At 28.1% G+C, this 25,078-nt stretch overlaps 1 protein-coding gene across 1 annotated transcript in view; it reads left to right on the top strand.

Moving 5' to 3' along the window:
* LOC149055397 (uncharacterized) overlaps nucleotides 1–25,078 on the top strand; it is a 59,117-nt gene that overhangs the window by 31,537 nt on the left and 2,502 nt on the right. The window contains exon 3 of the mRNA XM_089228794.1: nucleotides 22,517–23,061. Within this exon, the coding sequence (XP_089084920.1) occupies nucleotides 22,517–23,061 (545 nt within the window). The remainder of the gene's footprint in view (nucleotides 1–22,516; nucleotides 23,062–25,078) is intronic.

Here is a 25,078-nt window from a genome sequence, read left to right as displayed (position 1 = left end):
TTAAACTGTAAATACTTCTAAATAATAATGCATACACGATTTTTATTTATCGAATTATATACTCTAATCAAATTTTAGTTTTGGAATAAGGAAATAAAAAGATTAAAATTTAAAAAATAGAACGGTAAACATATAGTAAAACATTTTGTTTATTAATTACTTAAGTTATTCACAAATAAATAAATACTTCTTAAACAGTATTTGAAATGATTATTGTCTTATGTATGATGAATTGATAACATATCATCTAATATAATATATTCGTATAGGTTACGCTACCAACATTTATTGGGAAAAATCGAAAAGTGAATACTTTTTTTAACAAATATTGTACGTTGTTATTGTTCGAAATATTATAGAAAAAATAAAATATGGATATAACACATGAATATATCATACATCAAAATAATAATATCAGTATATAAATTATTATTATTATTTGTAGGTAGATATAGGTAATAACCACGGAAAATCATCAACTGCTCGGTAAACTTTGTTTTTATAAACCGCGTAAAACATATTTTTCGATTTTTATTGAAAAATACCTCCAAAGTTGTACATCAATATGACTATTGTATATATTGAACGTATACATAATATTTATTTATTTGCACAGGTAAAAACATATTATGTCATCGTTTACCCCTTATATGCTATAAAATAGCAACGTTAAGTCATTATAATATCGAAATCGCCGTATAATTTTTTATGTTATTATAATTAGGTGCCTTATTTAAATGAATGCAAACAAAGAATATTCGATTTCAAACATACGTTTAATCCCAAAACTATTCAATGACACGCACAAAAGTAACGAATAACCTAACCAACACATATTATGTGACTGTTATCAATTAAAATTTCAATATTATTAGCGATGTGTAAAAAAACTATTGCCTGTATGATTTCACTCCAACTTGTTTAAACACAATAATGTGTTACAAAATAAAAATAAAAATCTCAAATTTACAACAAACATGAATTGTTTGTCAACAAGCAGCTTAAAAATGTTATTAATACATTTTTTTTGTTTGTGCTTTATTGTTGATAAATTATTTTTAAGAACCATCATATAAGCTAAATAAACCATTAAACAAATGGAACGTATTATTTGATTAGTTGATTTAAATTTTAGATGTATAGCTCTTACATATTCCAAATTATAATAAGGTATAGGTACGCAGACAAAATATTTAATTATAAACAGACTAAAAAAAGTTATTGTCATTCAGTCAGTAATGTACCTATAACCGAAATATAAGGTAAGTACCTAATTACAATGTTTTATAAATATTACGCAATAAATGTATAATATTATAAACTATTAAACAAAAATAATTAGATTCCATAAAAAATTCCATGAATCAAAACTAATTTCAGTCGGTATATGTTTGTGTTAAAAAAATATATAAATTTAATGAGCGTATAATGTGATGCAATGTATAGAGTTTTACGATTTTTTTTAGACATTCTAAATGATCACTGAACTCGCATTTTAGCAAAAGATGAAAACTTTCTAAAAGCTTTTGCATATATAGTGTGGACGATTTTATTAAAAATAGGTTCCGAGTATTAATTGATTATAATTAAATATATTATAAAGTGAAAAAAAAAGGTTTCGGATAAGGAATATATTAATTATACCATCTCTTTGTTCCGATCCTTCAGTGCTGTGCCGACTCGTGGGTTTCCTTTTTAGCCCTTATTGTCTTGTTCGCATTTGAACGAAATCATGAATATTCTTTGATAATGAAAAGTTCAGAGTAACACGTATTGCGTGATCTCGTTGAAACATAATAGACTTTAAGCTGTATAGTTTTGAATATTTATGTATATATAATATATATATATATATATATATATATATATATATATATATTGTTATTAATTAGCCCACGGAAACATAGACAATTGGATGGTTATTTTTAGTAGGCTTTTCAACTGTCAGAGTCCTCTACTGTTCATTGGGACAAGTTTTTTTTTGTATGAGTGGCAGAGATTTGTTGCTAAAACTCGGTCACTCATCCGGGAATTGATAACACCGCTTGGTACATACACTTGCAGAGTTTCCACAATTGGGCTTACAACCACGCCACACCAAACCACATATTTTATATATTCTTTTTTCTTGTGCGTATATCTCTAAATAATAATTATTATTCTGAGAACAATATTCATATAGTTATGTGCATAACTAATTCAAACTAAAAATTCAATTTGTTCGATACCAGCTGTACCAGCTAAATACAAGCAAGAAGATAATTTATTTTATGATAATATATTATACATAATATATATAATCATTTTCAATTAAATCACAAATATTTATAAAAACAATATTATTGAGTTATCCAAGATATGTAGACAAATGATTTTCATATGTCATAATACATTTTCAAAAAAATAAAAATAATACAATTTGTAGGTACATCTTATATTCTGTAGTAAATATAAAAATAAATTTATCTGTCAGTTAACAATAGCTTTAACAATATTATATTTTTTATGACTTTTTTTGAACGTGAACGGTGGCCAAACAGCTAAAGGTTGCAGTTCACACTAAAATATGCATGCGATTATTGATTACTTAACGAAAATTAGAGATGAATCATGTCAGTAAAAACGTATCACAATAAGAGGTTAGTAACATTTATAGTAATTTTCATTTGGCCTGGTTGGTTAGGAGTTAGGATAGGTCTATGTATTTGGTTGTAGTTGAAAATGTTATGTTGTTGTTACTTTTAAGATAGGTAATTATGACTATACTATAGTTGAAGCTGGTGTTTGTATTTTTGTATTTTTAGGAAAAAAAATTGTTTAATGCTATATACATTTTATCCGAAACACACATAATATGATTAAAAACAAACTAGAGACTTAAAATTAATAATCACTCAAAATCTTAAATTTTAAAGTAAATTACATAAAATGTATGATATGCAGACTGTAGAGTTTTTTTTTAATTGAAATTCAGTTAGCAACAAGTTATAATCTTTGTTTTTTCATTTAAAAGTTAACAAATAATTTTTTTTTAATTATTATTTATTTGTTTATTATTTCAACTTCATTCTGACGAACCACTTTTAAAATATTTTTTCGTATATAATATCTGTCATTTTCTTGATAAAGAAATCATTTTAACTCACATGAGAAGCAGTAATTCGAGATTGTAACCCTATTTTTGGCTTGCCATTTTTTTCAAACAAGTAACCAAATAACTCATCAAGATACTAGCTTGAGTACTCGACCTCGACGTAATATAGTGTGACAACTTCTTGCACGAGATATTATTGATTATTCCCCAAGGCATATCTATTAGTTTTGGTTCTAAAAAATTTTCAAATAAAGAAAACAACAATGATTAAATATTTAATACATAGCATAAGACACAAAAGAAAAATGTCTTTTGCCAGGATAAATATATACTTGGTGTTTCTTAGTAGACACTCAACTACTCGAAATCTTTTAATTTATTTGTATTGTTTTATATTTTTGATTTTATTAGCTATGTAACACTCGTTCGAAATATGGCATTTTACATACAAATTCTCAGCAAAATATTTTAGTTAAAAATTATAAAATATATAAAATAAAAATCACAAAAATAGTAAAATATTATATTATGATTTCGAAAATGTTGATCTATATTATGACTTCAAACTATGCAAAAAAAACTTATTTTAAAAACCTTATTAATTGTTGAAATGATGAGTGGTTATTACTAAAATGATCGCACACTATATACATAATAAACAAACATAATGCTAGTGTACAACTGAATATTGAGAATCCCTGTAGGGGATGTTTTAAAATTCCATACACGAATCCTTTTACACTGAGTAGTTGTTGGAAGGAATCTGCTATGAACTGTATGACATATATTATAATCACATAATACGTAGTACTTTCATAAAGTCTCAATGCATTGATGTTTTATGAACACATAGATACATGCGGTAATTATGGTATACCTTATAAACAAAAATATAATATAATAATATAAATTGCCAAATTTGGAATCTCTCAATGACAACTGAATTTATTGACTGGTTATGAGCAAATAAATTATTCTACATAATAGGTATCTATTATGATTATGATTTTTTTATTTATGTACATTTAGGATATTATATGCCTACGTAGTTAAGTAATTATTAAATAGACACAAGTACCTAAATAATAGTAATATAACCATATAATGGTGTTTCAAACAGTAAAATAAATAGTATGTCCTTGCTCAATATTCTGAGCAGATGCTTATCCAAATTACAAAGCATGTTTTTTAGTATTATTATATTATGGGTAGGTACATTATGATACGAAATTGTGTTACTTAAAGTGTTAGAAAATATATTTAAATAAAGTAGGTGCTGTCTACTGAAATTACTATTGTATTACCAGCTAATGTTAATTTTAAAAAAAATACTGTTAATAATATATATTTAACATGAACCTCTTGTTCGTGTTTGATGGAACCTATTGTCACGAATCCATGAAATTAAATACTATGCTCACACTTTTCATTAATTTGTATAAGTCATTCGTATTTAGGTTCAATGAATTCATATGATTACCTACAACAATGTAATATTGTGTAATAACGCAAAAATAAAAGAAAAGAAATTAAAATAATAAAAATAAAACTCTAGAATGAGTAATAATTTGACTAAAATAATTAAGTTAATATAACTATTATATAACTAAGGCTCCTGCCAATAGTTATATATTACTAGATATAAATATTAAGATTGCGCTATTACCTTCCTCCTAATCGTTGGAGGGTTCTCGAGGTCGTGATTCGAGAACGATCAAGTACACCGTAGTAATAAAATGTTAATTATTAAATTATAAAAATTTAATAAATACAATATAATATATGAAATTATATAAATATATGAATATAGATGCGCATGCATCTTACCTTATTCGCAGCTGTCTTTGATATGCAGTTGACGTAATAAAATAAATAAAGGTTTTTTATTAAACACTCAGATTAAAGAAAAACAACACTGTTAAATTTCGATTTTAAAAAAAGAAACGGTCCAGCTGTCGCTCGCAATGTCTGGTGTTGAAAAGTTTTTAGGTGCTCCTGCACTCTTGAGGTTGTTTTAGTTTTGGGTGGTGCTCATGCACTCGAGAGTGGTGCTCATGCACTGTAGAGTGGTGCTCATGCACTGATGGAAGGAGACGACGTGGTCCAGCCAGCCAGGGTTGTAGGTGGCTCCCCCAAAGGCCTCTGCGTTTCCAAAGACTTAGCATTGTCTTTGGCAACAGAGATCCTCATTGGACCATCCCCTGCTCTGGTGGCACACGAAATGGCTCACACGTGTTGTGCCAGATAGTCACAACTACGTATAAGTTCCCATGTGATTAAATAATACAAATCGTTCCTTTCATCAGTGGACAATGGTGTTTTTTTTTGTTGGATTTTAATTGTTATCTGCGTGCGACAACTTGACTGTTATTTATTTTATTGAGTATTTAAACAACATACAATCATGATGTGTGAGCATATCATTACAATTGTAATAACCAACTATTTGGCTTTAATTATAAATATAATTCTTCTTATATTATATTATGGTAAAATTCATAAACTGAAAATCCCTAAAACGTATAGTTTTTCAAGATGAAGAACCTACATATTTTAATTAATAATAAAACATTATAATATAATAATATTATGTCATGCATAATATTATGTTTTACAATTATAAATATTTATGCGGGTGCTGACAAACCATCAGCTACAGCTGAAGTCTGTAAATTCCTTAAACGTTGATTAATATTTTAAATTATGAGACAAATTATAGTGATATACATTTTTATCTATTTATTATTTACAGGAATATATTAATACCAATGTTTATATAAATATAACACCCATTTAAGTTTGGGCGTGTAGATATTCTTGCATATATTATCAAAAATTATAATAAATATGTTATTACATACTACCTATTTACAGTACAAATATAACTAACCTAACCATTACGAATATAAAATATTTAGTGAAAGCGAAAAAAAATAATGTAGAACTTATTTTATTCTCGAGTCGTAAAACATGCAAATAACATCCATTTTACTCCATATAGGTATATTAATATTATTCGATATTATATGCTCCGTGTATACAATTATGGAAGTTCTGAAAAACAGTCAGCTGTATTGTATCAGTACTGCTGTAAATGTCTTAAAAGTTGATTACAATTGTAAATAACAAGATAATACCAGTTATGGATACACGTTTTTATCTATTTATGTATTACGTAAAATCAATCGAGTACATTTAGGGTGGACGTGTAGTAGGTATTCTTGCACACCCACTATAAATTACAATATAGATACCTACAATACTTATATGCAGGCCATGTATGAATATAAAATACCAGGGTAGCAGAAAAATAGAATGTAGAATTTATTTTATTCTCCACTCATAAATACATTCATGTATAATATATATGTTCGGAAAATTCGTTTGAATAAAAAAAAAGTCCCTCGAGTGTTTCGAGGTCATTGATCCGCGGTGATCTTTGAGTTACCGACCGGCCGATCATGGAGATTTCCCCGCACTGTGGCGTGGACGACTTTACGGTCGGACGTTTTTCATTGAATATCATAATATTCCGCTTAAACAATATTATATTAAGACCAACACTGTGCTATATTGGAGTACAAATTCTTTGATTCGGCGTAACGTAATTTTTTTTATGAGATTTGCACATCGCGTAGCGCTTTAATTAAATAAGTGAACACTTAAACACTTAGCATAATATGCGCTAGGGTTTCGTTTGTGTAATGCATTGCGAGCATGCGTGATGGAAGGAATTTCATCATTTTTGAGATTTTAAAAATATATGAGTGCAATGTAATATTATAATATTATATGATCGACATTTTATGTCATTTTATTACCATGATAACAAGCCTGCCAAGCAATTTTACAGGTTGTACTTTTAGTTGATGCTAAAACACAGACATATGTAGGTAAAAATATTAAATAGAAAAAGTATATTAAAACGAACTTAAGAATTCATAGATTATACAGACGGAAATCTCTTTGATTTTTTTGGAGTTATAAGAAAAAGCAATGTAGTTATTTAATTTAATATATTTTTAAATGTTATTATAAATGACGAATGATAATAGTATAACTCATGCTGTGGTTTTAAATTAGTTTGTAATAACAAAATAACGTAATATAGTGATTAGTGGCATATATCTTATAAAAATATGTTAAACATACCATTAAGAAAATGTATCAATATTTTCAATAACATTTACAAAATATACGTTTTACAAGGCCTTTAATGTTTGAACATAATGTCACCGAACATATTATAAGTATAATATTATGTTTATGTGTAAATTTTAATATTTTTCCATGCTCCTATATTATAATAATATAATATTATTATTATTATTATACAGCACTGTTGCGCACCTGCCCGCCATTAAACCATTGTTCACGGTGTCCTGAAAACATTATATAGTCTACCTTTACACTATGTGCGCTTACATTGGCATGGAAAAATCGATGACTCGGGTCACTAGGACTCCAAACCCTAAGGAAATAATTCATGAAAAATATAACGTACTAAGTGTTTCATTATCATTTATACCGTAATAGTATTATGTGCCTATACGCGAGCCTATACTTTGAAAATTGTTTGCCGTGTAATTCGTTGCCTCTACACAAAAGAAACGCGAGGCGAATGGCCAAATGCCAAGACGTTTATTGACCAAATAATTAAATTGTACGCTTGACATTTAACACAGTTCTGGTGGACGGTGTACTTATCGGTACGCCACCGCGCTGGTAAGAAATCGAATCCATATCGTAATTGCTATTAATTTTAGCGATCGACGCGAGCATTTTAATAGCCTATAGATAACACTATAATAATATAATTTATGTCAAAATAATTAAATAATCACTAAAACGTGCAACGTAAAATAACGTAATAAAAATTAATTTGATATTTATAAAGATGCAACATCATTAAACATAGTCAACTCCAATGACCTTTCCGTATAATATATCATATGAAGCCAGAACGATGCAGAAAACAACATGTACTTACCTAAGACTTAATCAATAAATATGCATACCATATACATATTATATTATATACCTAATACTACTTACGCATAGCGCATAGGTATGTAATGGCTGGTACATACATATTACATTATTATTATTATGTACGAACACAAAAATGAATTATGATAATAATGTGACGTGTGGTTTGAAATACATAAAATGTATCTGATGTTTGATCGAAGTCAAATAAATTGCTACGCGTACTACGCCGTATTTTTCATAAGTACAGTAGGAAGTAGGTAAGTACTATAATATTTTTCTGTCAAAATTTTGATTATTTGTTTTTATGAGATAACACGAAACAATAAAAGACTGTTTAATAAATAATGACAATAATCTAATTTGCAAAAGTATTTGTGACTTTAATGATGCTTATAAATTTAATGTACCGATATTAGGAAATAAATGCCTTGCGCCCTGAAAAACGTATAAATATTTATGGTTATTTTAGATTCTGTGTGGAGAGATGAATGTTGTACTGGTTTTACGATGATTTGTGTTTATTTTTTTTTTTTTTGTCTGAAGGCACTTAACACAAGAAAAATGCTGTAACCTTTTACTCCGTTCGATGGTAGTATCTGGTAACAAATTGATGGCATTTTCTAGATACATAATATTATTTTCAAAATAGTTTATCTCTTTTTAGCCTATTTGTAGATATTGGATATATTTGAGTTTTTTGAGTTTTTTCACTACCTGGGCATTTTTAAAGTTTAAAAAAGTTAACCATAAATAGATGTATTTTGTACGAGCTTTAAAGCTAAACTTTTTACTAAAATCATTAAATTTGCGTGAAAATTTACTAATTAGTTAGTAGTACCAGAAAATGTAAAAACTTATTTAATATTGGAAACTAAGACGAGGTAAAACGGTATCTCATATAAGTTTCCTTTACTAGAATTAAAAAAAAAAGTTGAGCATAAAGACACAAGACACATTACTTTTTTATGGGCGTTTGAAGTTCAAATTTTAATGACATTTGATACTCAACCGTATAATAACAATTTATCTGGTCAAATGATTTTTATTTTTCTAAAATATTCATTGTAGAAACTTTAAGTATTCCACTATTACTTAAGTTATCTTTTTATATACACAATGACATTTTCAAAATATTTTATAGATTGATGTTAAGCTATTTTTTAAAGTGATTTTAAATTCTAATTTTTTTGGTTTGTTGTAGACATATACGTCATGTTGATAAAGAATTTTTATTCTTGGTTGAAAAAAATTGGAAAGCTTTTATACAAGTTGTCCTTATAATAACCTAAAAATATTGAAATAACATACCTTATTACTAAAAAAATAAAAAATACCAATATAAATATACATACAGTAAAATGTCCTAAGGAATTAAGACGATAAATCAAAATTGTTTTATGTATACAACATTGGATTCAAATTTCACAAATATAATAATATATTACCGTTATCTAATAAATGACTGACGAAGAGAAGCAAAACTTGCACATACTATATTATACTGCAGCTGAGTGCAGGCACGCCCGCAGAGATGCAGCTCAGGGGGGGGGGGGGCAAACAAAATTTTTTTTATGTTTTTCATACAAGATTTCGGCAATTACGCCTAACCAGCCAAAAGTATTGAAAATAATCGTTATTGCGATTAAATACCTCCTATATGACTTGTTAGATATAAGGATTGTCGAATAGTCGCTCAAGATCAACTTTATGTAAAAAAACTTCCAATTTCGTAAGTGACACGAAAAATCTCAGGGGGGGCAATGGCCCCCACTGGCCCCTCCCTCCGGGCGTCCCTGGCTGAGTGACTTCTTCGATTTTTTTATCTTTTTCAATATTTCTTAAGTTAGTGAACTAACTAATTATATTTTTCGGATATGAAAATGATTTCAAAATTTGAATGCTGTATTGTACGAATTACTTTTTGCTTGGTTAAGATTTTGAAAAACTAAAATGATCGAAAAAACATAAACTTAATTAAAATTCTTATAATATTTATCTTAAAAGCAAATAAATTAATGATGACTATGTGAAACTTTGAATTTGAATGATTTGATTTAAAAAGTTGTTCGTAATAAACTAATAACTAATGAGGCGATTAGAATACCTAGTCATTAACACTACTAAACTTACCTACAAGAAAAATATGTCTGTGCAGGTTATTATTATTAATGATATTATAAAATAAACAGTATAGATTTTCGACCGGTCGTGTAAACAATTGGGGTTATATAGGAATAAAGCCACTTTTGTTGGGGTATACAAACAATCATTTGTTTTACTTAATGAGCTTCGTGCGCGTTGTTAAGCGAATTATCAATAATGCAAGAAACTCATTTCCAGTTATCTATATGGCTAATATTATTTCATCTATTTTATCGTTGAAAAACCTATAAACATACGTCATCATATCCACCAGGGCGAAACTTTAATAGTAGTAATATTATGTCCGTTAGTCAATTAATATAGAATCAAGGACATCACTAGCTATATAATATAATATGATATTAAATCAATGTTTAACGATATATTAATGATTTTTTTTTTTGATAAGTTTACCATTAAATTGAAAATATTAGAACTTCAGTATATCATACAATACTCATCTAGTATATACCGTGTGTCCCAAAAAACAGGGGCCACTTTACCACTCATTACCATGAAAATATTTTTCAATTCTGTTTGCGGGACATTAAACTAGACTAATGGATCATAAATTTCTACGACTTACAATTTTTTTAACTCATGTATCTTGCGCATGCGCAATAAAACTTACATTTTTTTTAATGGCAACCTGTAATTTGAATATCATATTCGGGTTTATCGATTTTTTTCAAGCCATTTTGATGCATCAACTTGTGTCCTAAACCCAAAATTGACTAAACTAGATCTATGAAGAATTAAAAAAATTAAAAAATAAAATTTATTTAATTTTTTTTTTTCTAACTGTAGTACGTACTTATTTTTTTTTTTTTTAAACACCATGCAACAAACAATCAAAATTATTATTATTAAATTAATTAACTATTTACTATTTATGAATTATTATCTTATTTTATTATTACACATTATGAAATTGCATATGGTCGTAATTGGCCGAGACCAAAAAAGAAGAAGTGTATTTTTGTTTCCATCAGAATTACCTATAATTAAGTATCTATTAAAATAATAATGAGCATTGGTATTTCTATTTTTGTTATTTACCTACCTATACCTATTAAAATGTGGAACTTATTATAAATTTAATTTTTTAATTTTTTAAATTCTCCATAGCTCTAATTTAGTCAATTTTGGGTTTAGGACACAAGTTGATACATCAAAATGGCTTGAAAAAAATCGATAAACCCGAATATGATATTCAAATTACAGGTTGCCATAAAAAAAAATGTAAGTTTTATTGCGCATGCGCAAGATACATGAGTTAAAAAAATTGAAAGTCATAGAAATTTATGATCCATTAGTCTAGTTTAATGTCCCACAAACAGAATTGAAAAATATTTTCATGGTAATGAGTGGTAAAGTGGCCCCTGTTTTTTGGGACACACGGTATATAAGTAACTACATTATATTGTTTTATTAAAATGACATGATTGTAACAAATAATACCAAAATATATCTCTTTTTTATGCTAATTCAACATAAATCTTTAACTTAAGATGTTGTGATGAAATCATATTTATAGGTAGTTTAAAAATATATAAAACACATCAATTAAATAAAAAATAAAAATTGAATGTATTAAACATTTAAGAGTAGTTAGCCAATGCAATATAAAAGGAACGTATAAGTCTCGTGCGTGATAAATATGACCACACTGCATTTATTTTTGCATTTTTTTCATTTCAATGAATCATATTATTTAATTAAAACAATAATAATCATTATTCAAACTTCAGTATTATTCTAATAAGCTTAATTTATTTTTACAGTTATAAGGCGTATATAATATTAGATAAATATTATATAGTTATGTATATCAATATTTTATTTACATATTTTATTAAAATAAATATTATATAATGAATGTAATTATATTTATGAAAGTTTATACTAACGAATCAATGTATGGATATTTTTAATGATTGAACAAAAAAAAGAAAATTATATTGTTTCACGATATTGCGGGGTTTTTCGTATTGTTTTGTATAGTTTTATTAGAAATCCCCCTTCATCTGTATACTACTGGAATTACTTCATATACCTAGTAACCTACTGTAATAATATAACGAAATTTTGGAGCTTTTTCAAATAAAAAGTTTACAGAGTTGAATCTTTTTATTAAAAATAAAAAGTATTATTGAACTCAGTAACCATTCAATGATATTTCTTCAAACCTTTTTGATGGTTGAAATATGAGTAATTATTCTCTTCGATGTTCAATTTTTCGGTTTATATTAAGCTACTATTAAATCTCGTTATGTATTCTCAGAAAAAAAAAAATGTCATTTTTAAAATAATATAATTTAAGTAAACTGTATTGATTATGTAAACGATAAACTAAAAGTGTTCGTATAAAAGATAAAGTAATTATTAAAAAATAATTGTTTATATAGGTACGTTTAAAAAATGATTAAAGTATATTATTATTATAATAAAAAAAAAAGTTAAATTCATATTACTCCATTATTTGGTTTATAAATTATACTGCTCTTAAAATAATATTGAAAAAGTAAAATAAACAATTTTCCAGACATTTGGAAACAATACAAACGCTTTAAGCGCGTAGGTTGAAATTTTTCAATCTCATATTTTATACTATTTGAGAAATGGTAACCGGTCAAAATATCCAAGGACAAAATATCCAACGGTCAAAATATCCACTGACAAAATATTCAAATTGTACGTAAATTATAGTATATTACACTTTACTTTCTAATAAAATTAACTCCTAAATATATAAATTACGTGTTAGTAGTATAATAATATCACAAAATATACTGCACACACATTAGTCAAATAATATAAAATAAAATGTAAAACAATTTGTTTTTATGAATACAGAAATAGTTTGCTAAAAAAAATGACTACCTACACTATTTTCTAAAAATTTAAAAATTATATATATATTTAATTATATAATATATTAATTATATTAATATAATTATTATATATTAGGTATATTTTTATTATAAATAATTTGATATTTGAGTTAATTTTATTAGAAAGTAATGTGTAATCTATTAATTTACGTAAAAACGGATAAATTTGGATATTTTGTCCTAGATTCTTGAGAATGCATATATTATGTATAAGTCCTACCTAAACCTTATATTATTTTTTTGATCGTAATATCCATTACGTATATCTTATATACTTTTAAGATAGTATTTACGATTTAAATTATTATTGCGTTTTTAAAATGTTTCAACTTTCAATATATGACAGCAAATGAGTACTTTGTTTATGCAATTAACTTAATTATTAAAAATATGTATGCAACTTTTTTGTTTATCAATACAATTTTTCATAATATGGTAATTTAAAAAAATATTCTTTCGTTGTTAAACAAAAAATATGATAATTAAAAATTAAATTCATCATTTATAGTTAAGATAAAAACAATGGCGTGCTGTTGGGCGAGTAACGTGAGACAAAGTTTGAAGAAAATGTAATTTTTTAAAAGGTACACGTGCCGTTAATTTTGTCGAAACATTATTGTGCAAAATCGCGTGTTTAATTTCTCGAACAATAATTATAGTGATTACCCACCCTAGTAATTTCCACGTGCCGTCACTAGTGTTACACCTATGCAATGCGCGATGTATCGAAAACCCCGTACTTCTTTAATAATATGAAAAACAACAACAACAACAACAACAGTCATAATTATTATTATAAGCGTGTATCTAAACTTCGTACCTGTGCGATGTCCGCTCGATATAATATTATTTTCATGTATATTCAAATCGATCTTTATTATCTAGGTACATATACATATATATATATATAACAACGACCTCTATACAGCACCTGTAAAATCGAACATAATAGTTGTTTATACATTAACACGTCTTCATAATTCATAATATAATAATACATAACGAAGATAGGTATATTCTATCGAATCTCCGGTGTGCAGAGGAAAAAAAGTCATTCAATTTTTGCTCTTCCGTTCTCGTCTCGACAGATTTCTCACCTTTTTTCGATCGCGGTCGTTATTCCATTTTACATTTCAGTGCGGCAATTCTTTTCAAAAACAAATCGCAATCGTTTTCTTGTTTTTCGAATAATCGTACAAAGTTGTGATAGCAATTATGGAAACCTTGCGAAACTCGTATAATCTACCCGTCAAACTTTCATTTCACCATAGACTACGGTCAGCAGATTTGGAGAAAAACAATTTAAATTTAGGTATTTATTAATTATAAAATTTGATTCATTAATATTAATATAATATTAATTATTATAAAGAATTAGTATGTATTATACTTGACCAGCATATACTGTAGAATTATTTTGTAATGTCAGGTGTTTCATGTTTGTTATTTCTTAAGATTTAAGTTTAAAGTTAAAAAAAGGGTAACATATGAATAGATTAAGTAGATTAACTAATACTTAAAAAAATAAATACTTTTACATTATATTTTTCATTATAAAACTCAGTAATTCATATTTGTTATTTTATCTTAAATCATAAAAATATTTTTCAAAATTTGAATATACTATAAAAGTTTAAATTCCTTAAATTGAATAGGTGGTGGATTTGCATATATAAGTATAATTTTTAATAATTTTGTTGAGTTTTATATATTTTTATCAGTTTTATAATGTAAAACAAAAAAAAAATAGTTTTAAGTATTTTTTTTATTTATTAATTTATTAACGCAATTTTAGTTTTATTACAGTTCCCCCCCACCACCCCAGGATTGACTCCAAGTTACGCCACTGACCATAGTATACCATCCTCATCAATCTTTAAATACTTAAACCTATACCTATACCTACTAACAAACAACAAAATATTTGCACCAGAAAATACTTTTTGACACACGGAATTAAAAATATGTATTGCAAATATTATAAAATATAAAATATGCCAATCGCCTTTTCGGGATATTGTGTATATAAGGTGATCACTCGAATATATATTGTGAAGTATAAACTTACTTCTCGTAACTTATAACTTATATAACTTATCGTCTCTAAAAGTATTTACCATGACAGTTTTTGGAAATATTTATTATTATAAGTATTTAAAATGTATAGGTACATGAGCAATAATTTGTGGAGTCGCGCATTGTTTAACTTAAAATATTTACATCCAAAAATATTTTCAAAGACGTTCATACTTTTCGAGAGACAATAAGTGTTTACTTTCAAAGTAATAATTTACTTTTTTTGTATACTTTCACCTACAACAGTATATACAATGATAGCTTTGCATATCGATTATCTTAAATTTGTATTCCTAATAGTGATAAAAAACAGAAAAGACTTTTCAAGCCACAACTAAATCAAAAATTTTGAGTAAAAGAGCTACAAGCAGCCAACAAAAATATTAAATCAAAATAATTTATAATTATATAATAGCATTTAATCATCGATCATCATCGTTAATATCGATCATATTACGTTTCGGCTTATTTTATTAGAGTTATATTAGAATATTTTTATCGGTAAATCGTAGCTGAAGAAAAACCTGCATTGAAGAAAATTAAAGAAATATTTATAATTATAATATGAGTACAATATTCGGATACGATCCTAGACAGATTTTTTAAAAACATTTTTCCTGCAATATACATGATCCGCTTATAACTATGCTATTATACTTTGGAGACACTTTATCAGTACCTTCAAAATGTATAATGTATACTAATATACTGTTTATAAATAAATAATGTATTATAAATTGGGTGGGCCAGGTGAGGGAGTGTACAAAATATATCATCATATACTTACCACTCGCTTGCTTGTTTCGATACAATAATATTATTATGTACCTACCTACAAATTCATTTTTTTTTTTTTTTTAAGGAAGAAACAGTCCGTGGCAGCTGTGGCCATTGGATACAATATTACATTTATACTATTATATATACATTTCATTAACAGTTGACTAATCGTAAACAAAATTAATTTTTGTTTTTTTTGCTTTAATTGAATGTAAATTGAAAAATATATTGCGAAATCATGATTCGCCGTCGTATATATAATAATGTTTTTATCTTCGCGAGTATTCCATGTTTATTCAGATATATAAATATAAAAATGAAAATATCTCTAACGGCTTTAATTAAAAATGATGCAGTCCGTGTACACAAAATATTAGTTCCGCTATCACACGTTTTATGGCTCAATTCCGGTGCACAAAAACCGAGTGAATATTCCTTTGGTGAATCGCCAACGCTCCTTTTTCTATGACTAAAATATAAACAATGAAAAATGTTTTCGAAATTTAACTATTAAAATTTAAAATTGTACGCCGTAATTATCCAGTATCATTCCGAATTTTTCAAAAACGTATTCGCGATACTGAATTACTATTTTTTTTAAACTATACTTATACTGTGTATCACGTGCATACATAAAAAAAATAAAAAATAAAAAAATTACTACTGCAGTGGTGGTTCGACCCGTTCCAATTAAAGCAGCTGTAATTATTAATCTAAAGTCAATTTTAAATCACTGTTGTGAGAGTAAATCACGTTCATATTGAGTCGTCAGGTTTGCAAATCGCCAGTGTAAATTTATTAGTCGTACGAAATCACGTTAGGAATTTAAAATTGAATCTTTGATGTATATATCACGAGAATTCCAACTATGTCTGTATTCCCGTATAATTTAATTGGACGAGAAATTGTTTGCAAAACTCGATGCTTTTAGTTTTCCATTACCTTACCTATTTGTTTGATAAACTATAGTACACCATCATAAATTGCCTAGCTCGAGTAAAAGCGTTAAAAATATTATTTCGAAAGCGTCTTACGTACATAAGTCGACTAAAAACGAAGCGCAACAATTTCAAATACCCATAATAAATTAAAAATATATAGGAAGTTATAACGAAACACCAAGCTTAGGTGTACTCCTGTAAATATTATATATTATAATATTTCTAAAGACGCGTGAACGATTAACATAAAATGTTATACGCAAAAACATAAAAATATCTTCTCTTTTATGTTCTCGTTTCGCTCCAACGAAACGATAAAAACAAATGTGAGATATAATATAAAATAAATAGATATTATACGATGGTGAGTACATAAAGAGTATATTTAAAATATCTGAACAAATGAATTTTACAAAACAACAGTTTAAGCAATATATTTTTCGAAGTCCAGAATTTCTATATATTCTGCACACGTGCGCCGTGCATGCCAAATATTTTAGATTGCGACAATGATACTATATTATGTGGGCTGAATTGTGTGTGTGTGTGCGTTAAAGTGGAAAACGTAAAAAAAAAATCACAAAACTGAAACACTTTTGGATCTGATTAAATGTATATTGTAGCTACAGTCCGTCGGAGCATATACAATAATAATAATACTGACGTTATAGGTACAGATGGAATGGAGCGATAGACGCAAGCGTCTTGTAATTTTAATCGAATTTCAAGTCTTATATATTTTTATACCAGTTGGACTTAAAATGTAAGCAAATAATTTACAGTAAATACGTTTTGTAGGTGACCTAATTCAGCAATTCAACACTGTGGCCGCATTTCAAAAACAACAGGAGTTGAAATTTGGAAATTGACAGTTATAGTGTATCCTCGTTACATTACTTTGGGGGATTTTTTTTTGTGTGTAGGTTTTTAAGTCGACCAGATCGAAAGTCGACGAAATGGTAATAGTATTATCATCAGCGTTTTAGTACATAATAGACATCGGAGGTTCATACCTTTTAGATATTACCACTGACGGTACAACAATAATAATATAATGACAAACATTGCGGCCAAATTCGGTACAGTAATAATATAAATACATGGGGTCAAGTTGTTGTTTTTGAATTTTCGCAATTAATATAGCGTCGGGGCTGGCATGAATCCCGGAAAATCCAGCAGTTTAGTTCATTAACGCCGTCGAACCATTAATGCGGCCAGGCAGGACGTATACCTAACCCACCGCAGTTAAACCACAGAATTAAATGTCACGAATTTTATTTCTGCACACCCCCCCCCCTCCAAAATCCAGCACTAGTAAATAGAAGGAGGGCAAAATATAACGTCCGGTCAGCAGTTTCGGCGGTGTGATGTGTGCTGCAGTGAGGTGTTAAAAAATTAATATAATTGGAAATCCGGTGAGTGTTGTGACAGAGATTATAACAAAATAATACGCTCTATCAAAAAAATCATCATCAATATTTTGTTAAAAACTGAAATCGTTGTTACGATGGCTGCATTTTTAAAAACAGATTTGTTCAAACTGCATACAATCAATTTTTTTACCGAGAAATTCGATAAAACCCGATTACTTGAAGTGCATTCGACGTGTTCAATTTAAATTATAAATAATGTGAAGTTTTTTCTTGCATTTCTATAACTTGAAAAACGCATGGTTAATACATTTGTAATTATGTACGAAGTTCTATGTTGTGTTAATTTTGGATTTATCGTAATTGAGTATAACCACATTGTTTTGTGTTCAAGTCACAATATTATTAAAAATAGTTTCTATTGTGTGAGTCGCAGTTGTGTGAGTTTTTTTTACTTTTTTATGGTATTTATGTACCTACGTTATTTCATTATTTGTTAATTAACTAACCAATGTTGTTCAAGTTTAGAACGTTAAAATGACTTTAACTAATATAATTTATTTAATTCTATTTAAATAGTGTCCTTTTTTGATGACACGACAGTCATACCTACGTACGTTTATTACAGAGAATTATATATTGTCCTACTCCTACACTATAATATTAATATAATACAATTTATAGATTAACTTCAGATTATTCCATTATTTTTTTGATTCTGTTTATTCCATGAAAATTGGTATGACAAAATCAATACTGCCATAATATGTACCATACTATGTTGTCAATCAATGATACTGAGAGCTAAATACAATTAACGTTGCTTTATTATCATACAGTTTTCCTCCACATTGTGTTATTTTGAATTTAAAATGTACATTTCTAAAATATAATAGAATTATTCGACAATTGTAACGATTAATTCCACGAAAAGTTATATCAATGTAATATGTTAGTAATTAATAATTATGAATTAAAATAGCATGATGGCTAGTAATTTTATATTGTTGATTAATTAAGTAAATTATTACACTTCACATTATATCATGTTATATTTTTTACTGTTCGATTATTCGATATTTAGTAATCAGTATATTATTCAAAGATATCATTTTTACAAATATATTTTTTGTCAGTTATATACAAAAATAGATTTAAAAATTCAAACATTTTTTTTTTTTTTGTGTGTGTCTGTAATTCTGTATACAGCATAACTAGTCGGAATAATGCTTCAACTTCAAACTTTGGGGGTGGTTTTCGATGTAAAAGTGAATATCCTTGGTGCATTATAAAGGTCAAAAATAAACATTTTTCAACAGTTTTCAAAAAAATCGAGAAAAACAAAAAAAAAAATGAGAGAAAAACGGGAATTTTTACGCAAAACCAGTTTTCGATCAAATCCATTTTTTTTATATGGTTGTAATTCAAAAACTAATCACTTTAAATACTTGAAATTTTCACCAAATGTTTATGATAGTGTTATCTATATACAAATTAATTTTCAAAAATTTTTGACTTTTTTTGAGTTATTTATAGACCACTGAAATTTTTGATTTTTCTGAAAAATTTTTTTTGAAGTGTCGATAAAATTTTTTTGGCCCTATCAAAATACTTGAAAATTTAAAACAAAGTTTCTCATAAGTTATCCTTATAGTGATTAAAAAATTATAAGAATACAGAGGCACAATTTTTTTTTTTAACGTTTATAGTTCAAATTTTTACGAAATCTGTCAAAAACGCGAAAATTTGCAAGTAATTTTGAAGTTGAAAAATCATAAAATTTTTGTGTTTATAACAAAGATTAAAAATACAACACTAAGTTTTCCATAAGTTTTCCTTCAAGTAGCTATAGAGAAAACTCGATGTATCATTACAGGAAAAATTTTAAGTGCGTTTGAATTTAAAATTTTTACTAAATAGCGTAACGATAACGATTTAACCTCAAACGATTTTAAATATTTATTATTATTCAAAAAGTTTGAGTCGTAGATACATAAAAATTTTATCAGTTTTTTTTTGGAAGTGTCGATAAAAATTTTTTGGCCCAATAAAAATACTTGAAAATTTAATACAAAGTTCCTCATAATTTATTCTTATAATGATTAAAAAATTATACGAATACAGAGGCACAATTTTTTTTATTAGCATTTAAAGTTAAAATATTGACAAAAATTCGTTAAAACCATGAATATTTTTTTTTGTGTCTGTCATCACGTTTTGGGGCAGTAAACGTCCTTTGATTTTTGACTTCAGTACCTTATTTGACCAACAAGTGAATCTAGTTGGTATTTAGGGGGTCAAAAGTAAAAAATCGGGATAAACAAACTAAAAATTAAGGGGAAAACGAGAAATTTTATGCACACTCTGTTTTCGACAAAATCGATTTTGATTTTTGATGTAACTTTAAAACAAATTGATACATGAAATTTCCACCGAATGTTTATATAAGTATATTTTATCCACCATGCAATTTAAAAAAATTTTCAACTTAAGTTGAACTATTCATAGGCATATGCAATTTTCGATCATTATTAGTTTTTTTAAAATTAATATCGATTAAATTTTTGTTTTTTGGGTAGAAAATCTTGAAAATTTAATACAATACTCTTAACATATTTTTGCAATAGCAATTAAAAAATAAAATAAATTCATAGTCACAATTTTTTAAGCATTAAGATTTTGAATTTTGAAAAAATATGTAAAAATCACAAAAATTCGCAAATTGTTTTAAGCTAGAAATTCATAAAAAATGTTCTTTTTAAATCTAAGATTTGAAAATTTAATATTAGATTTCTTACAAATTTGTTCAATCTTTATCACAAAAAAAAAATGTCCACGAAAGTTCAAATTAAATTTTTATTAGCATTTGAATTTCAAATATTGACAAAAATTCGTCAAAACCATGAATATTCGCAAATTATTTTGTAGTTCAAAATTCATAATATTGTTTGTTTTTATATCTAAGGTTATAAAATTCAACACTAAGTTTTCCATAAGTTTTCCTTCAAATAGCTATAGAGGAAATTTGAAGCATCATTATTGGAAAAATGTTTTGAGCGTTTGAGTTTTAAATTTTTATGAAATCGTGTAATGATAACGATTTATCCTCAAACTCGGTATATCTATGATAATATAAGGTAGATTATGAATTATGATAACTTCATGCAATGTTTTTGGAAAAATTGATTAAGCATGCCTTATGCGAAATGCGTCTTAATTGAAAAATAAAATATTTGTTTCAAAATAGAATATATGACAATATTTAAATATAATATACCCTAGACTGACAAATCATCTCCGTTCAGAATCGTTTTTCGTATACAATGATACCTATCATTGCATTCAAATCTAACCTACCCTAGTCAGAGGTCCACCCTATCACCTAATGTACAGCAGAGCGATACCGCTTTCCCGCTTTTTTTTTTTTTGTGGAAGTTTGTATAGTTAAATAATGTAAAATATACTGCATTTAAAAAAAATTGTAAGCCAGTGCACTGGTATGAATTATTAGAACAGACAGTTAAAGATTTAAATTTAATAACTCGTAGATTTATTATATGGCCCGTTGGACTGGTCAAAAAATTGTTCTTACTTACAATGAGCATATAGAATCAATAAAAACTTAGCTAAACTCTAAGTTAAAAGATAATAGCAAATACATTATAATATTATAAATAGTTATTATAAAAATAGTGCAATTTAAGTCAAAATTGTGCATGTTTTGTACCCCGTATCAGCAATGTTTCGTGCACTTGTTTTGCCTATACATTATGCCGTGTAATTCGTGAAGTATTAATAATTGCTTTGATTTTAGATTCTGAGAGGAGCGATGAATGTATTGATAACACAATAATGTATTTTTAATTGTTTGTGTACTCGATAAGTTGAAATCTTGAAATAATGTTTAGATTTATAACTTCAGTATCTTTTCCAGTAAGAAAGTGAATCTAATATTGGTGCATACCGGAGGTCAGAATTTAATGCACCCTAACTTAACGCAGATACTTGAAATTATCTCTAAAATTTTTATATTAACATTGTTTCGATTGTAATTAAGGGGTTTTTTTTTTAAAATTAATGTCAGTAAAATTATTATCTAGGTACTTGAAATTGTTGTTAAAATATTTTGACTAGTTTTAAATCATTTATAAACATCTTCAATTTTTAATTTTTTTAAAATCATAATAACTATTTAAACGGTTTGTGTTTTGTACAATGTTGTCTCAGTGCGTGATATGCGTCAACTCGAAGGCGACGATGCAGACTTGGCCGTGCGGTCACCGGGTGGTGTGCCGCAAGTGTCTGGTGCGCACCATCCAGATAGCCGTTTCCCGGCGGTCGTTGCCATTGCGGTGCGTCGTGTGTCGCGCCCGGGTGTTGCGCCTCAAGAGATCGTCGGACCCGCGAGCCTCGTCCACGGTGGCCGCGGCTGTGGCCGCGTCAGAAAGCGACCGTGACGGGGCCACCGCGGCCAGCCGGTCGCACAGCTTGCCGACAAAACTTCGGCGCCATGCGACCGCCGCCGTGGCCGTCCGGTCCCGGTCGGTGGGCACAGGCAAGACGGCCGCCGTGCGACGGACGGCCAGCGGCGGCACCAACAGCGGCGCCAGTGGCGGTGGACGGCGGCACAACTTTGCCGGTTGGGCCGACGCGTTCGCCACTGACGATGACGACGACGACGACGACGACGAAGACGACGAAGAATACGACGACGGCAATGGCGGCGGAGGTGGAGGTCACGACCAACTGCACTCCACTTCTGTTAAATACAGGTAATACAAAAAATTAATAAATATATAGTGTACACAAGTCTACGATATGATATAAATAAGTGTCAACGGTATGTATATATATATATATTAAAAATACTCATCCTTTTCTACATAATTAGTAGGGCAAAAGCACCAAACGAATCAATAAAATATACTTGTCAGTGTTGTCACTATAATTATAAAAAGACACAACCAAAAGATAATAATATATTAAAAAGAATTTCATTCGCACCAACATTGGTCATATTATACTATATTTATCATTTAAACGCTTCGGAATCGTATGATTTATCATTTTAAAACAGAATTTTACAATCAATATTTATATCTGTTGATAAGATTTTAAGTTAAAAGGATTGACATTTTACTTATAGTCGTTTTAAATTAATTCACCCGTATTATTTTAAATTTGTGCTATTTAGGAATACGATTGGGTCGTTATCAACGATTTTGATGTTTTATGAGCGTTTCGATTTGCTTTAATATTTTTACTAGGGATAACATTTTTTTTTTTAATTTTTGAACTTATTATTAACCTGAAAAAATATTCAACTCTTTAATCTTAAAGATAATTTAAAAAGAAAAGAAAATTAAAATTAAGCAGAGAGTCCAGTAGTCCAGATTTGATTACAAGTAGAATAATTCAACGACTATTTTCATATCAAAGTAACGAATTGTGATTACATTTTTTTTTTTTTTTTTTATTAATTATAAAGTTTTCCTGACAAAATGATCTAAACTTAGTTATATAAAGTACAAATTTTATTTTGGCTATTTATAAAAAAGGTATTAACATAATATAATGTAATAATTAACTAGGTTGAAGATAAGCTACTTTAGAACATCATGGGGACGACCACGTTTTAGTCTTCGATTGATGGGGCTGACATTTAACCTGTAATGCTGTGAACCGCTTGCTTTGCGTAGATGATAGAAGAATCTTGCCGATAGGTCCTTAATGTAGTTCTTAATAGTTGGTAAATTGAAGTCGGTGTGCAGGGCATCGTTTCGCACAAACCAAGAGGCATTTGAAATCACACGGAGGACTTTGGATTGTAAAACTTGGATTTTATTTATGTGGGTAGGTGCACATTGATCCCAGACAGGGACAGCGTATAGTAATAGAGGAATTACATTTTTAGAATAATCACATAAACTAGTTTACACATTCGAAATTGGTTTGTAACGATATCACGTTTGAAATATCCGAGAGCATCTTTCGCTATGAATTCCGAACTCATATTATACCCTCCACTATTATGTTGATATACTAGTCACATTGACAAACTATACGCAATGTGAATAAAACACAAAAATTTCAATTTACGACTGTGATGGATCTACCACATCCAATTCAAAAATGCAATTAAAAAAATTCACGTTAAATAGTTTTCATAACTATTGTCGTCATCGGTTACCATTATGGTAACAATGGTGCTGAAACGGTTTGGCCGTTACGTCATACTTATGTAGGATAAAATTTTTAATTTCACTTCCAATCGCTATCGCGGTTGTGTCTGTACAGATATTTGAAAACGTCAGAACACCGAAAAGATCATAATATTATGGGATATCATGATCATCCTCTCTTTTTCTAACTCCTATGCCTAAAAAATTATTTTTATTTTTTATTCGTTTTGCAAGACTTCTTATCATTTTTATCATTTTCTTGTGCAGTTGAAGTTTTCTGTCTGTCAACACTATTTCCCAGTAAATGTTATTTTATTATTGAAAATATAATATAAATTTGTTCCGCGAAATAACTTTAAGTATCTACAATATTATTATTCTATATTTGCATAAATTGGGTAGGTAGTTGTTTTGTCCGTGAGACGATGTGGGGCCGAGTTTTTAACACCCAAGTCCCCGCGGGCAAATGTCCGATCGCCATCTTCGCCGCGAATTCGCCAACATTTTATTTCATCCGATTTCCACGAAAATCCGTTATTCCAACCGAACTGCCTCGAGAACCCTGTTCCGCTATAATAGTCATGACGTGCGTGGGCGGATAATTATA

Source organism: Diuraphis noxia, unplaced genomic scaffold (genome assembly GCF_037042655.1).
Source record: "Diuraphis noxia isolate RWA-SAM2 unplaced genomic scaffold, SU_Dnox_SAM2 contig0005, whole genome shotgun sequence".
Classification (NCBI taxonomy): Eukaryota; Metazoa; Arthropoda; class Insecta; order Hemiptera; family Aphididae; genus Diuraphis; species Diuraphis noxia.
Note: the sequence above shows the minus strand (reverse complement) of the source record. Positions and strands in the feature narration are given on the sequence as shown.